General features: G+C 38.5%; 1 protein-coding gene across 3 annotated transcripts in view; it reads right to left on the bottom strand.

The window, feature by feature from the left end:
• Window positions 1-14,251, bottom strand: part of LOC132199250 (dual specificity tyrosine-phosphorylation-regulated kinase 4-like) — a 21,559-nt gene extending 7,308 nt beyond the window's left edge. Inside the window, exons 1-2 of one of the 3 annotated variants that reach the window (XM_059623838.1) lie at window positions 14,054-14,251; window positions 5,682-6,530 (exon numbers count right to left, since the gene is read on the bottom strand). In XM_059623838.1, coding sequence (XP_059479821.1) covers window positions 5,682-6,482 — 801 coding nt within the window. In that variant the 5' untranslated portion in view covers window positions 6,483-6,530; window positions 14,054-14,251. Of the gene's footprint in view, window positions 1-2,406; window positions 2,591-5,681; window positions 6,531-12,749; window positions 12,944-14,053 lie in introns of those variants that run through there. The other 2 variants (XM_059623837.1, XM_059623839.1) reach the window with 2 other exon arrangements.

Raw genomic sequence — 14,251 nt, 5'->3', positions numbered from 1 at the left:
TCTTCACAATAAATTAACACAAATCGTAGAGACATTTTGCACAAGAAAAGCAAGGATAGATAATTTGATCAAAAATTTTACCAAATTGCTCGACCCTCGCCGAGTAGCCTTTATAAAAAGAGCTCCAAATTGAATCTAACTCGATTGGCATACGTGTTGATTACGTTTTCAGGAAGCCCTTTGTTAGCAAAAGCAAATCGACATCGGAGTTTGTTTGTTTGACCGTCAGCGCAGGAAAAAGCTTGGAGCGGTGGTGCAAGTGCAATGGCGCAAAGTTATGCGCCAAGTGCACTGTGCACGGACAGCTCGATAAATTCACTTTCGTCTGAGCGCCCTTCCTTCCATGCAGCTGATGCTCCAGATTTTCCTTTCCACCCTGCGCTGCATCTCTGGCTGCCACGCTTATCGCAGAACGCGTCCCATTTTCCTTCGCGGATATAATCAATGCGAGCGTCCTGCTTCGCCATAATTGAGTTCAATGTTGTGTTCAAATATAGAGAAAGACGAGATTACCCGCCTTGCTTTTTATCAGGGACAAACTATATTCGCAATTACATAATGGAATATAAAACGCTTCTATTGTTACGTATTTTTTGCCAAGGGAAAAAGATTTCCGCGGAATTTCATTCAAAAGCCTGCAGATTTGCGTGCTTGGTTTTTTTCCTATGATTGCGAATAGATAGAGAAAAATTCGAATGGATTTCTGTGAACTTCGACACGATCAGGTTGCACGAAAGAAAAGAATGAATGAACGCGCGTGAGCCGATTGATTCAAACGCTGCTTTGTAGGAAATAAAAGATTAGCAACACATGCTGCTTTTTCCGAGCAGCGCACGTCCTCTTCGAGTGTCACTAGACACGACGAGCTTGACAATGAGCAGTTTAAAGAGGGTCGTACACCATAGTGATGCATGTGTTTTGAGCGACGTGCTTAATATTTAATATCATCTCTCGCGGGACCGGCATGAATAAATAAGACATCAGGAGTCAGCTATTTAAAGCCTCGTCTATCCATTATTTTTGCATGGTTGAAATCCAGCATCCCCTTTCTCAGCGCTGCTGACGTCTTTCTTCTCGGAAACGAGATTACTGAAACATTTACGCGGAATTTTCCCAACCGTTGCGAAATCGTAGAAGGGTGGAAAGATGTGGAGCGCTTTTGTTCCGCGAAAAATCGAAAAGTCTGGGAGGGAATTAGCGTTTGTTGAGAGCTCAAAGGGCGACTGCATTCAAAGCTTGTTGACAGGCCATTTCCAAAGTAATGAGATATTGTGCACACAGAGGCGCCAGTAAATGGGTCGCCGCGCTCCACGCGCACCCCTGAGTCGCGCGCGTTTTTCCATCTAGGCCACCAGCACAGATGCATCCCGGGAAAGTGCACCAGCATTGACCTGAAAACACGGCTCGCGCATTCCACTTTTGCTTGCTGCGATTCCAATTATTTATGTATAAAGTTTTCGCTCAATGCAACGGGCGGTAATTAAAGAATACTTTTTGCCAGATCGGAGTGCTGCAATTTTTTGCTCATTTTTTTCACCGGCCTACGAAGATTTCATCGACGCGAATTACAAAACGTCAGCGGAAAATTTTCCCCTTCAAGACACACGCACAGCCACCAAGTCGAAAGTATGGAGCGTTAATAAGTGGATTAAAATGTTCGCAATCCGACGGAGTACCTCTTTAGCTATAATCCAGCCATGCACGAGCAGAGTTTCAAATTTGCAACCAGGCTTACACTCTGACACGAATAAAATATATTGCATAAAAGACTCACACATATTTGGAATGATTTTGTACAAGTTATATTTAAATAAAATTTTCAAGTAATTCAAAGATTAATTCAATCAAATTATAACCAAAAAAATATTGAGAAATGTAATTAATTTAAAAGAATTGAAATAAAAGTGGAAAATTTCAATGTTCTTAACAAAATAAATATTATTATTATACAATGCGAGATGCGAGGTTTATAATTTGTGATAATTTATTTTATCCAAGTCAATATTATTAATTAATTAACCTACCCACCACCTAGCGTAAATTAACCTTTCAAAATTCTCGCCTCTACTTCCTCAATATACATATTCCAATCTTAATTTTACTTATTCATTCCTCTCATATAATAAGTAGATTGGGACGTTCCGCAGGCTAGTTACTTGACGGAAATAAAACCACAAACGCTATACCAATTAATCCCAATTAAGAAGGAAGCGCGTCTGGCAAACAACCTAATTAATTGACGCGCGATCGACTTGAAATCGGACACGTGAGAGAACAAGCGGCGAGCAAAAGATATATGCGGAACGTGACCGCACGTCTATAACATTTTATTTACTTTTCTTCTTGAGGGACTTCCCTCGGCAAGGGTGGTGCGTGCAGGTGACCCTGAAAGGTTCGGAGGCTCACCTTGGCGTGGTGGTGTTTCGAACACTGCTTTTCGGTGCAGCACGTTTGCTGTTTCTTGTTGTTCTGCTGCTTGTTCCAAGGGTAGGTGTTGTTGTAGAGGGTGGTCGAGGCCGCTGAGTCGTCCATGCTGGTCTGTTCGGTGCGCTACTGGCCCAGATCGCGCCTCGGCATTCCTCACTCGACTACTGACTGCCAGTGGACACCGAGGGCGCTCCAACCCGACGTCACCCCTCCGCCGATCGATGCCCCAACGTCACCACTTTCACCCGCACCTACCCCTCCCCCTCCATCCCGAGTCGGGTTCTCTCGGTTGCGATTTCGGGCCGGACCTGCTTAATTATTTTGATGCGACGCTGCGCCGCCGCCGCCGAATCGCAATTTGGCCCTGTAATGCGTTGATGAAGTGGCGATTCAATTATGGCTTTCGGAAATTGCTTGTTGCTTCCGAATTAATTGCTCTTGATCTGATTAAATTATAATTTTCCTAGTGCCGACTTTCTTTGGTGATTAATTCAAAATTAACAAGCGTTAGATGCAAAGAAAAAGATAAACCTCAGAACTTTCATAAGTAAATAATTTAAAAGTTTCTCTCGCAACGTCGTGCTCCCTATTATTCCGATGGCTCCAAAAATTCTTTTATATGCCTTGTCTCCGTGAGTTTTGGGGGATAATAAGTTTCCTCCGGTCTCTCTCCTGCCAAGACTCGTTTTCCAGTTATTTCTTTTCGAAAAGTTTGTATTTTCTCTGTCTCCAATATAAAAGTCATGCTCGCGCTCGGGATGTCATTCTTCTTCTTGCATGCGAGCGCTTTTGACGTTTTCCGCTGCCTCAAATTTGTAATAAACTATTTTATGGCATAGTAGAAACTGCACCAAAGCGCCCCGAGGGATTGCGGTCCCCAGAAAAATGACAATCAGGAATGTTTAATTCGTGAATTTTTTTTATATTTTTCGGTGTTTATCAACAAAACACGACAAGATGGAGTAAAATAAAAATTTTATAGAAAATTTCTTTCGTTCCTTAATTTATTTCAACAACTGAAATTTATAAAATGGATCTATTTGCACCTGCCTTTTCACAAAAAAGAAAAAAACTCTCGTGCGCTAGTACTTTTATTCAGATTTTCTCTCGTGGCAGTTTTTTACAATATTACTTTTGCAGCATAATATGACTTTGCGTCGAGATATGAAATTTGTTTGCACACGCACACGCCGTGGCCACAGCAGGGATTCGCCCTCAACATCGATTAAATAGCTCTCCTTATCAAGATTTCAGGATTTCAGATTAAATTATTTTGATATGTATAAAAAACACGCAACATTCAAAATAAAAAATAAAAAAATCTGCGCCAAATATTCTGCTGCCAATAAACTCACACTTTGATTCTAATCATATAAAAAAACATCCCTTATTCCCTGCCAAGAAGTGAAAACAGATATGCAAACAATAAAACGTCAGATCTTCCGAGTTCAATCTCAGGCCATCGGTGCAGCGACTCGGCACGTGCACTTGGCACGTGTTTGTAACATTTCTAGGTGGTTGGGGTGCGGAAGAAAGCAGGATGAGTGCCAGAATGCGAGATGTGGAGCAACCCAGATGCAGTTGCCCCATCCACCCGCATATTGGGTCAATACACGCCCATTACTCTCGCTGTGCACACAACTCGCACTTTGTCACAGGTCGCAGCCTGACCCGATTAATTCATTCAGCCCGGCGTCTGGCTGCCGAAGAAGGGGTGCTTTCATTTCGCAACCCACTAAAGATGAGCCTAATTGCGTCTGCTGCCTCTTCCGCTGACGACTGAGAGGCATGAATGGAATTAAATTCGGCAGAAAAAACTATCCAAACCTACGCGACATGCGGGAAACGCTGAATGAAATGCCAAAAGTTGATCCCACGCTAGTTTGCATGAAAAGCGTTTGACCTTTCCGTGTTTGCGCTCTCTGAAATGAATTTTCTCACTAGGAGAGCAACCCGGAACGCAGGGGCGCCAAAAATTAATTCCGAACAAACGCAGTTGCTATGCAAAGCGGATTTGGCTGCAAAATTCGATAATGGGGTGGCAGAATGGATTTCCGCGTAGAGCGAGCTTAACCAGCATTGTGGGGCAATGAACGTCCTTGGTATATTTTCCACTTTCTTGTAGGGATAGATTTTGCATCACCTAACAATGCTATGTGGGAGAAACAAATTGAAATTGAATAGCTTTCTTCTTCCATACGTCGAACATTGCAAAATAAAATATCTCAAAATAGCAGAAAATTTTATTGATATTTAGTAAAATAATCTTTTTCTCGAGGTCTCGGCTAAGAGATGGATTGTTTGTTCACTTTAAATCTTACAATAGATCAAATTGATTTTTACAGTTCTTGACAGAATACAATATAAAACTGTTTTACGATTTAATGAGAGCTCTTGATTAAATAATCTGATTTATTTTAATTTTTGATTTCAATATTTTCTTCAGCTTCAACTAACAATAAAGAGAAAATATTGGGAAAAATAACCACGTTAGAGTTTGCTTTATTATGCATCCCGTGTAAAAAACAAATGAAACTAATTTGGTTGTAATTTATTATTGATAATTTTTTAATACTTAATTTTCCTTTAATTCCTGCCAGAGGGTAAGATTTGTAATATTTTTTGCAGTTTGCTCAGCAGTGAAATATTAATAATTTCACATCAATAAATCCTAACTTTAAGTCAAACTTTGATTTCTACTGTAAATTTGGAAGGTAAGTTGACCTGACTTCAACATAGTCATGTTTGTGTATAAGACCATTAAAATATAACATAAAAATATACGTAGAATAATATAAGAATAGATTTTAAATAATATATAAATGAATATGAATACTAATTTTTTTGTCCAAGAAAAAATGCATTCTGTGTTTAGAGCTGAGCAGGGAGCAAGTTATAATGAACTGATTGTGAGGCGATAGACAAACTAATCAGAAATTCAAAATTAGTGACTGCCTTCTGCACAGAAATAAATTTAAAAATTAAAGTATATTATTATGAATTAATTTTAATTATATTAATAATTTTATTTCATTGCACCTGGTCTCTTTTCTTGTGATTCTTTAATGAAACTTTCATATTAAAATTTTAATAAAGCAATTCGTAAAAAGTCTATTTGACTGCACCCTGAAATATTATGCAGGCAAATTGTGGTAAATATTCACGTTTATAAAAAAGCAACATTTGTACCATATAATATTGAGCCACAACCAAAATAAATTGAGATGCAAAGAAGCAAAAAGCGTTACACTCACCAGTCGTTGACGGTGTTGGTGCAGCAAGGACGCATAGCTCTCATGGATCATGCGGACGTCGCACGAGTGGCAGAGACAAGAGCGGTCGCCAATTGAGCGTCTGTAAAAGTCGGACAGCAAGTCCGAGGGTGGCGGGGGCGGCACCGGAGGCGGCTCTGGCGATTCAACGGGCACCGGTTTGGAGCGGAGGTGAGTCCTCCAGTTTGACCTGCGTTGCGTCAGGTCGGCGTGCGAACGGTGCAGAGGTCGCGCGTAGTGCGGCTGCATGGCGGCGGCGCGCGAATTCTGCACCACCTTCGCGTAGTCCGACGGTGGGGGTTGGAAGTAGGTGGTGGGGGGCGTGAGGAAGTCGTCCAGCAGGTAGAACTCCTTGGGCGGGCGACGCTCGCCGCAATGTTGCGTCAGCGTGTTGGCGCGCGGTCGACGCTGACCTTGTTGTTGCTGTTGTTGCTTCAAAAGGGTCCCCACACTTCGCCAGCGACGCGTCATCGCCGGCGGCACCGACTCGGGCGGCGCCGGCTTCTCCGGTTTGTTCAGAAGGCGACTTGCCCACCAGTTGGCGCTCAGCAGGGACGCGCTTTTCTTCAGGGCGTTGCGGATCGGACTGGTGCTGGAGGTGGCCTGTGGCCGCCTGTACTCCATGGTGGCCGATTTTTGCTGGTGATGGTGACTGATGAAGCCGTAGTCCGTTGACTCGTTGGAGCCGCCGCGGGGCGCCGACGAACATGACAGCGAGGACAACGAGGACGACGACGAAGAGCCCCCCACAGGGGCAGGGTATACGAAGGCGCTGCTCGGCATTGCGACGGCAAAGCCTAACGCTCTAGCATTCTACTGGGACACACAACTCTGCAAGCAGAACACAAAACACAAATATTACACACTGGCAAGCTAGCGGCTACAAAATTTCAAATAAATTACAGCAAAAAAAAAAACATACATTATATAAAATAAATATATGTTGGGGACATAAAATATTCAGGCAGAGGGATGAAATTTGTTGAGGTAAAGGTCAAAGGTAAATCATATATGATAATGTCTAATGATAATTTAAGAAATTGACAAATAAAATTAAAACATAACATATTTTTGTGTCATTCATTTGTTATAAAACTGAATATATATTTTTTTTTTTTTTTTTTTTTCAAATATTATCTACTAAATTTTTTTATTTGAAACTCATTCATTCCGCAAAGATTTGTATTCTCTGCTAGTTTGAAATGGCAGAAAAATCTTTTTATCCTAAGGCAAAAACATAATTAAGAGTGATACGACTCATTAAGAAATTGCCAAGGTTCAATTCAATAATAAAAGTTCCAATAATTCAAAATTTAAAAAAAAATTATAATTTTAAATTATGTATATATTCAAAAAATGTTATTCCTTTATTATTGTCTTCATTTATTAAAAATTTAGACGATAAATCAAAATTTTAGAACCAATATTCCCACGAGGATAAATAATAATCCTTTCGATTATAGTTTGACGCAGGTTAAGCGGGAGTTTCCCTGGTTAATTTTAACCGCATACATACATAAAATCTGAATAATTGGAAACATCCGCCGATCCACCGCGTGTGATTGTGAAAATGGAAATAAAAAGCTGAACGACTGTAAAAAATTAGGTTTGAATCCTGTCTCTGCGCACCTCGTCACCGGTGCTGTTGACGAAACAACAATAAAAATATGAACTCTCCGGAGGCGTTAAAGGCCTCTCGAGAACAAAAGTAAATTGGCGGAGAGCATGGCATCTGCTCAAGTTTTTCTGTCTTTAATTGCGGAAACGACGTAAAAAGTGTTCTCACTTAGGAGAATTGAAGGCATCACGCAAGCCAAAAGCGGTGAAATAATGCTTTGCCTTTTATTTTAATAAAGGAACAAGAGTCTTGCCTGTGTGGCTGAAATAATTGTGCGCGCGTGATTATAGAGAAGAACGACGCGGCACTCATTTTGGGCACAACGGATAATGGGAAGAGACTTATCGTTTCCTTGCGAACTTCACAAATCACGAACTCTGATTGACAAAAAGTGAAATTGAAACGTTTCCTGAAAGGTTAAATCTCATTTTTACCATTATTTGAAAGAGTAATTACAATTTTTTTATTATACTTTTCTTCTCTTCCTGGATCTCCATATAAAAACCGTAGAGCGCGCTCTGATTATATTAAAAATCGAATCAGCCCAACTCGTCTGCCTACCCGCGAGAATCGCAAAAAGGCTTATTATTGTTAGCAAGGCGTGTCGAATGGGTTCGAAATAAAATGTGTATAAGCTGAAAAGTGACAAAGCAAGTCGACTGCTGGCTTTTGTATGCCAGCGACGAGAGAGTTAGTTAACTGACTGAAGGTTTTTGAAAGCCGAGTCTGTGCCCAAGCTGCAGCAACTGGTCCAACTAACAAACGACTCAACTCGTGCTGGGCAAGAGAAATAATACCCGCAACCAACATAATGGTGTTACGTAGTGAATTTCTTGCCCTGACTCACTCACTCAACTAACTCCTCGGCGCACGGTGTAGGAGGCAATGCCTTCTGCGGACATGGGTCTGCCTCGACCTGGCCAGGTCTCTCGCTCCCAGCCACATGTTGCCACCTTGAATCTTTTCTGCAGCATCTTTCAGCTCCACCGCCCTGGCCGTAAAAAACTTTCTTTGCCGGCCAAGTCGTGATCGCGTTTAAAAATGAAAAAAAAACTTTAAATCGCCTTGAAATCGAAGCCGAGGGAAAATTAACGCCTGGAGATAATTGTCCTTTATGATGAGAGATGATGCCCACGCAATCTTATACAACTAATTTTGTTCCCACGATTGGCTTTTGAATATATTTGAATGGAAATTAAAAATAAACTAGTTATCTGAATTTAGGGAGTTTAAAATGATAATTAAAAATAATGCAAATACCCACAGGCATTTAGAGAATTGAAAAATTTACATTACGCAACAAGTGGCCAGTATATGAAGATTTTAATCGAAGGCTTATTCGCCAGCAAATGCAAAGCTATATAAAATTACAGAAACTCTGCACCGGGAGAGAATTCTGCCTTGTGTATACAGTAAGATTCTCGCAAATCTTTCATTATTTTGTATTTTTTTTTTTTTTACTGTCACGTCAGAAGTGCATTATAAATCACGTGCAATTTTTTTTTAAGGAGTGAAATTGCAGATTTTTTTATCTACGAATGCTCCGTTAATTTGTATGGAAGCAAGCAGCGAAACACAGCATGCAGAGTGGCGAGTTGGTTGTTGTGCGCGGTGTCTCAGCTGGAAACATAATACGAAAAAGGTGGCACGCGCTTTTGGGCCAAGCTGTACGGCAGGAACTACAGCTCATGATCTCCCCATGTGATGTTCATGGATGTGTTTTATTTTTTTATACTCTTTAATTGTCGGTCCGACTGACTGCATTTGATGATTGATAAATAAAAAATGCGTCGGGCCGGGCGCCTCTATCTTCCGTAATCAGCATCAAAATGGCCATTAGCCCCTTCAAACTGAATCATCTCTGCGTCATTATAGAACCGCACTAATTAAAATTGCTCATTTTATGTAATTTTTATCAGAAATAATGATGTATCGCTGCTCGCTTTTACAACGTCCGTGTTGTGAATTGAGATTAGATTTCCGCTCCTTTTGTTAAAATTTGTAGCAACAATTTTTCTATTAAAATTAAAAATAATAAGTATTGGGTTTACTTCAAATTTACATTGGTAGTTTTAAGTAAATATGAAAGTTTCAATCATTAAAAAAATTATTTAGTACTATTTATTATGTTATTTATAGCGCGCCACGGCAGGATACATAAAAAATGGAAATCTCAGCAATGCTCGGCGTCCAATTGGTTTTGGTGAATTGGTCGCTGAGATTTGATCACCTTGTGAATCGATATCGAGGAGTAGCTAAGTCGGGGCAGAAGTTGATTTCGCGCTGAAAACCGATTGTGAACTCTCTGCGCGCCGTTTTGCGCGGCTTGGGAACAATAGAGATACGAGTCCAGGTTGAATGACTTTACCTAGCCAATGTATAATGACCTCGCCGCTTTTTTGAGAAGACTTTGCTTTCAGACTTGACTTTTCCCATGCGTTCTGCTCCCCTTCTTGAAGAGCCGCACCGAATACAATTAAACTTTTCCGCGGGTTCACACACAAAGTATAAATAATAAATGATGAACACGTGTTTTTCTGCATGACATCCGAAAATTTAACCATCTTTGAATTTCCCTCTGTTGTTCGGTAAGCAGAGAAATTACCGACGTGATTGAAGATATAAAGTGATTTTTATAAGGTTATGGGTTTAAGATCACTGACTTTTATAAACTTAGTTTTAATTAATCTAAATCAATTATCATCCAAATCAAGAAACACGCAGCAATACTGTACTGATAATATAAGTTAACTATAGGCTTTGATGAACTAAATGATATTGTTTTCTTTTTAATTCTTCACAAGCTTGACAAAAATTAATGAAGGAATTGCATTATTTAATTTTATTATTAAAAACAAAATATTATAATTTAAAATACTAAAATATTATTTAAATTGGAATGAAAAGAAAATATTTAAAATACGTACAAGATGGCAAAACAATTAATTAAAACATTTTAAGATTGCTTTTACAGTCTTTGGTTTATTTTGGTAATATTATTTTTTTTAATAGCTGTAAAGCATTAAAAAGGGGAAAGGTGAAGAAAAATAGTTTTGTGGGTAACTAAAGTATGACAGGGTTGCTTTTCATGGCCAGAGACGGCACACTTGTGGCAAATAGCAAAAAGTGGCAAAGTGTGCGTGCGTGAAACCCTATGCAAATCAGTGCAGCGGCGGCTGAAAGGCGAGCTCCGTGCGAGGATGCTCGGTGCTTTTTTTTTGCAATTGATGCTGCAGCGGCACGGTATAATATCATAGCTAGATAATGCAGCAGCTTTTTTTCCGCAGCCGAGTGAGAAAGGGTTAAACCCAATCCACTCTCAGATGAGCGAACCAGAGCGCCGGTAACGCACTCGCTGGCGCGGTTTTGGTTTCACCCGTGACCTTCTTCAAACTTCAAGACGCCTTCAGTTAGAAAGAAAACAACACTCTTTGCCTCTAATTTTCTAAAGGGCCATCGCACAACGAGGGTGCCGAGAGTAAGTATGCAGAGAGAGACAAAGGATTTGAGATAAAGCAAAAATCATAGAGCTGCGAGTTGCATAAATGAGAGTCACGGGAGTCGCCCTCACCATCAATGAGACACACAAGAGGGACTATCTGGGCCCATTTCATAGTTTTCTATGACGTCTGTACATCGTATTGTATGTTATGAAAATTAAAATTTCAAATATTAGTCTACAAAAATAAAATTGAAATTTGGTTAAAAAATTTATAAAAATTATTATATATTGATAAACAACAATAATTTTGAAGGAAATAAATCACAGACCGTTAATGACAATTGAATAAAGCTATTAGGGTTAAGCATGTTCAAAAATTTTATTATTATATTTTATCAACTTCAAGGTAAATTTTTAGGCTTAAGTTCTTGTTTCATTATCTTATCACCACTACATAGCTCTATATCAAATTTAATTTAAAAATTATTTCTAAGATTTTTTTAATTTTTATTAAATGGGTAATGGGTGACACAATAATTTGATATAATTCACAATCAGATTAAAAATTACTTTTTTACTGTATTAAATTGCTTTTAATTACTCCTGGACCTCATATAAATCCACATTGGAGAGCCTGTTATATATGAACATAAATAAATTAAACAAGGCACGTGTTTCAAATCGATATTGACAGTCAGGCATAATTTTTCAACTAAAACAACAAAGGAAAAGTGTTATTTTCACTTCTTTGATCAAAACATTATTAGAACACGTCTGCATCGTGAAAAGCAAGAGCCAATTAAAATAAATTAGAAATTAGAGTACCGTGCATCTCGCTCTTGATCTCTAATCTCCATCAACATCTGGTCCTCATTTTCTTGCCTGCTCTCTGCCCAAAGCCCAAACATGGCCATAAAGAGGGATCGCGCGAGCGGACAAGCAACAAAAAGAAGCAGCAGCTTTTGAAAGAGCAGGAGAAACAGCTGATGGGCCTGCTGCAGCGATTTGGTAAGTGAAAAAGAGCAGCAGCTGCTCTCCGCAAGGGCATGTGCCACCACCCTAGAGGTCCAGGTATAATAATTATTTTCACACCTGTTTTTCCTCCAGGTCGGATCAAATCCGACTGCTGGCAGCTGCAAGACCAGAGGCGCAGCAGCACCACGCTACGCCTTTTATGTTGCAGGAGGCAAAGGGTTCATAATTTTATCAGGTTTAAAATCTAGTCAAACGTAAAAAAATCACTAGAGCAGGGAAAAATTAACATTATAAATTTAAAATTAGGTAGTTAATAGAGAATTAAAATTTTATTTAATTATATTATTTCAAGAAAATTGTCAAAGAAATTTTAGATAAAATCAAAATTGTATAATCGGTACAGTTATTGCAATTTTAACCTAAAAAATATAAACACTTAATTTTTGTATAGTTTTCTTGTTAAACAAAAATGATATTAAATCACGTAATTTAAAGATATTTTAAATAGTTTAATTTAATAATTTTTCCAATTGTTATTTGTGAAATTTCAATGTGATTTTCGGACTGTTTTCATTAATAAATAATAAATTAATAACAGAAAATTAAAATTAATTCAAAATTCAACAAATAAATGAATCAGTAACTCCATTGTCATCGAATACTAATGAAAGATTAAACTTGCAGAAATTTAAATGCCATAACTCAGTTGGTAAGATAAAAAAGCTTATTTCAGAAAGGTAGACCTTTAAAGTTTCAGAAAAATGATTATCTGAAGTAATATCACGCAATCGCGGTGTATAAACGCGGCGTGGATTTAGTAACGCGAAAGCGCATCTACTATAATATACGCTCAATCCGGTTTCCTCCCTCGCAAAAAAATCAACGCAGAATCACCACAAGAAAACATACCGTGACATTCAAGACTCGCGGAGGCGGCCAGGGAAAGAAAGAGCCGATCGGGTGATTGGAGAGGTCGGAGAGCGACAAGGTTTATCAAGGGGCATTAACAAATTACCTTTTGTTTAGTCTGGAGCCCTGTGTGTTTTCCACTTTCGGCGCAATCAGCACATTAGGCCGACGAAAATGATTTGATCTCAGCTGCTGCAGGTAGCCCGACCAACTAAGTCCGTACGTGCACTCGGTAATTCAGCCAGACACTGCTCTCGGCTCAGCCAGACACTCACCTTTGTCCCCCCTCCCTCTCCGCCGAAGGTACAGTACACTCCAGCACAAGCAAACAGCCTCCAGCGCTCCCCGCATGCATCGCACTCTCGGTTTTCTTCGCGCAGGCAGTAAAAGCGTTTTGTAACATTTTTTTCCATCTCCGCTCTTTATCTCGCATCTCCGCTCCAGGACCGTGTAATGTATTTTAAACTCACCAGATTTGTGCCAATGAAACTTTTTAATGGAGCTGTATACATTTTGTTTAACACAGTTTAGCATATTTTCAAAAATGAAAATTGTTTATATGCATGTGTTTTGCAAAAATTAATTATTTTAAGTTTATTGTTTATTATAAATTTATTAATGGGTTTTGAATTATCACAACCTTCCCAAATACATACAAATTACAATGTGTTAAGTATGGTATAAAAAAGATAATTAATTACAAAAACAATATTTTTTCCTTTTTACTCATAAACTGCTCATAACATTTTATTAAATTTTAATACTTTTTGCAATAAAATTTTAACGATTTAATTTATTAACAATTTTTTTTTTATTATTTAGTTGTAATTAAATATTTATTTTTTTTTTTGGAGCAAAAATTTTATTACAACATAAATCTACTTTAACTAGTTGATTTATATATTTTACAATGTGATAAAGTAAATTGTTGTATTTTATTCCCAAGGAAGGTTTCAGTTTTACACAATAATAAATCATACATTATCATTTTGTTATTTTGCATTATAAAAGAAAAGGTAATGTATCAGCTAAGAATCCAAATAGGAGCCAATTTGTGATGCAATGACATTCAGCTACTTTTTGTGTAAAATGTTTCAATTTAAGGCTTTTTCACAATGCATGTATTGACTTATGTAATTATTATAGAAAAAGACATTATAAAAGGCGATAAAAGGTAACCAAATTTTTTTAACGAGATCTTAACTAGATAAAGTTTGTTTGGCCTTTTCATATCTTGTTTTTAGATAGCAAAACTGGCACTCGGGAAGAATTTTTTTTTTTTAAATTGATGTCTTACAATAAAATACATACATGATGAGCGATAAGCTGCATTTTAAGACTCAAAAGCATAAATCTCCAACAATGAAATTGGCTCGGTATATTAAAATTAATTTTTTAAAGATCACTTACCCAGCAGCCGTGTTTCTCACGATGTCTTGCGGTTCGTTTTTTTTTCAAACAGGGATGAAAATTATAGGGGTGTAGTTGATGCGCGGTGGTGCGGTCGCTGTCTGTCGATGGATCTGAAAGAGGAGGCAGAAAAATGCAACATGCGGGACGAGCGGCACCAACATGCGTCCACCCACCGTCGATCAAGAATCAAGACTG

The sequence above is a fragment of the Neocloeon triangulifer genome, unplaced genomic scaffold (assembly GCF_031216515.1).
Source record: "Neocloeon triangulifer isolate White Clay Creek 2 clone unplaced genomic scaffold, ASM3121651v1 ptg000014l, whole genome shotgun sequence".
Taxonomy (NCBI): domain Eukaryota; kingdom Metazoa; phylum Arthropoda; class Insecta; order Ephemeroptera; family Baetidae; genus Neocloeon; species Neocloeon triangulifer.
The sequence above is the reverse complement of the archived record's forward strand: the minus strand, read 5'-3'. Positions and strand labels throughout refer to the sequence as shown.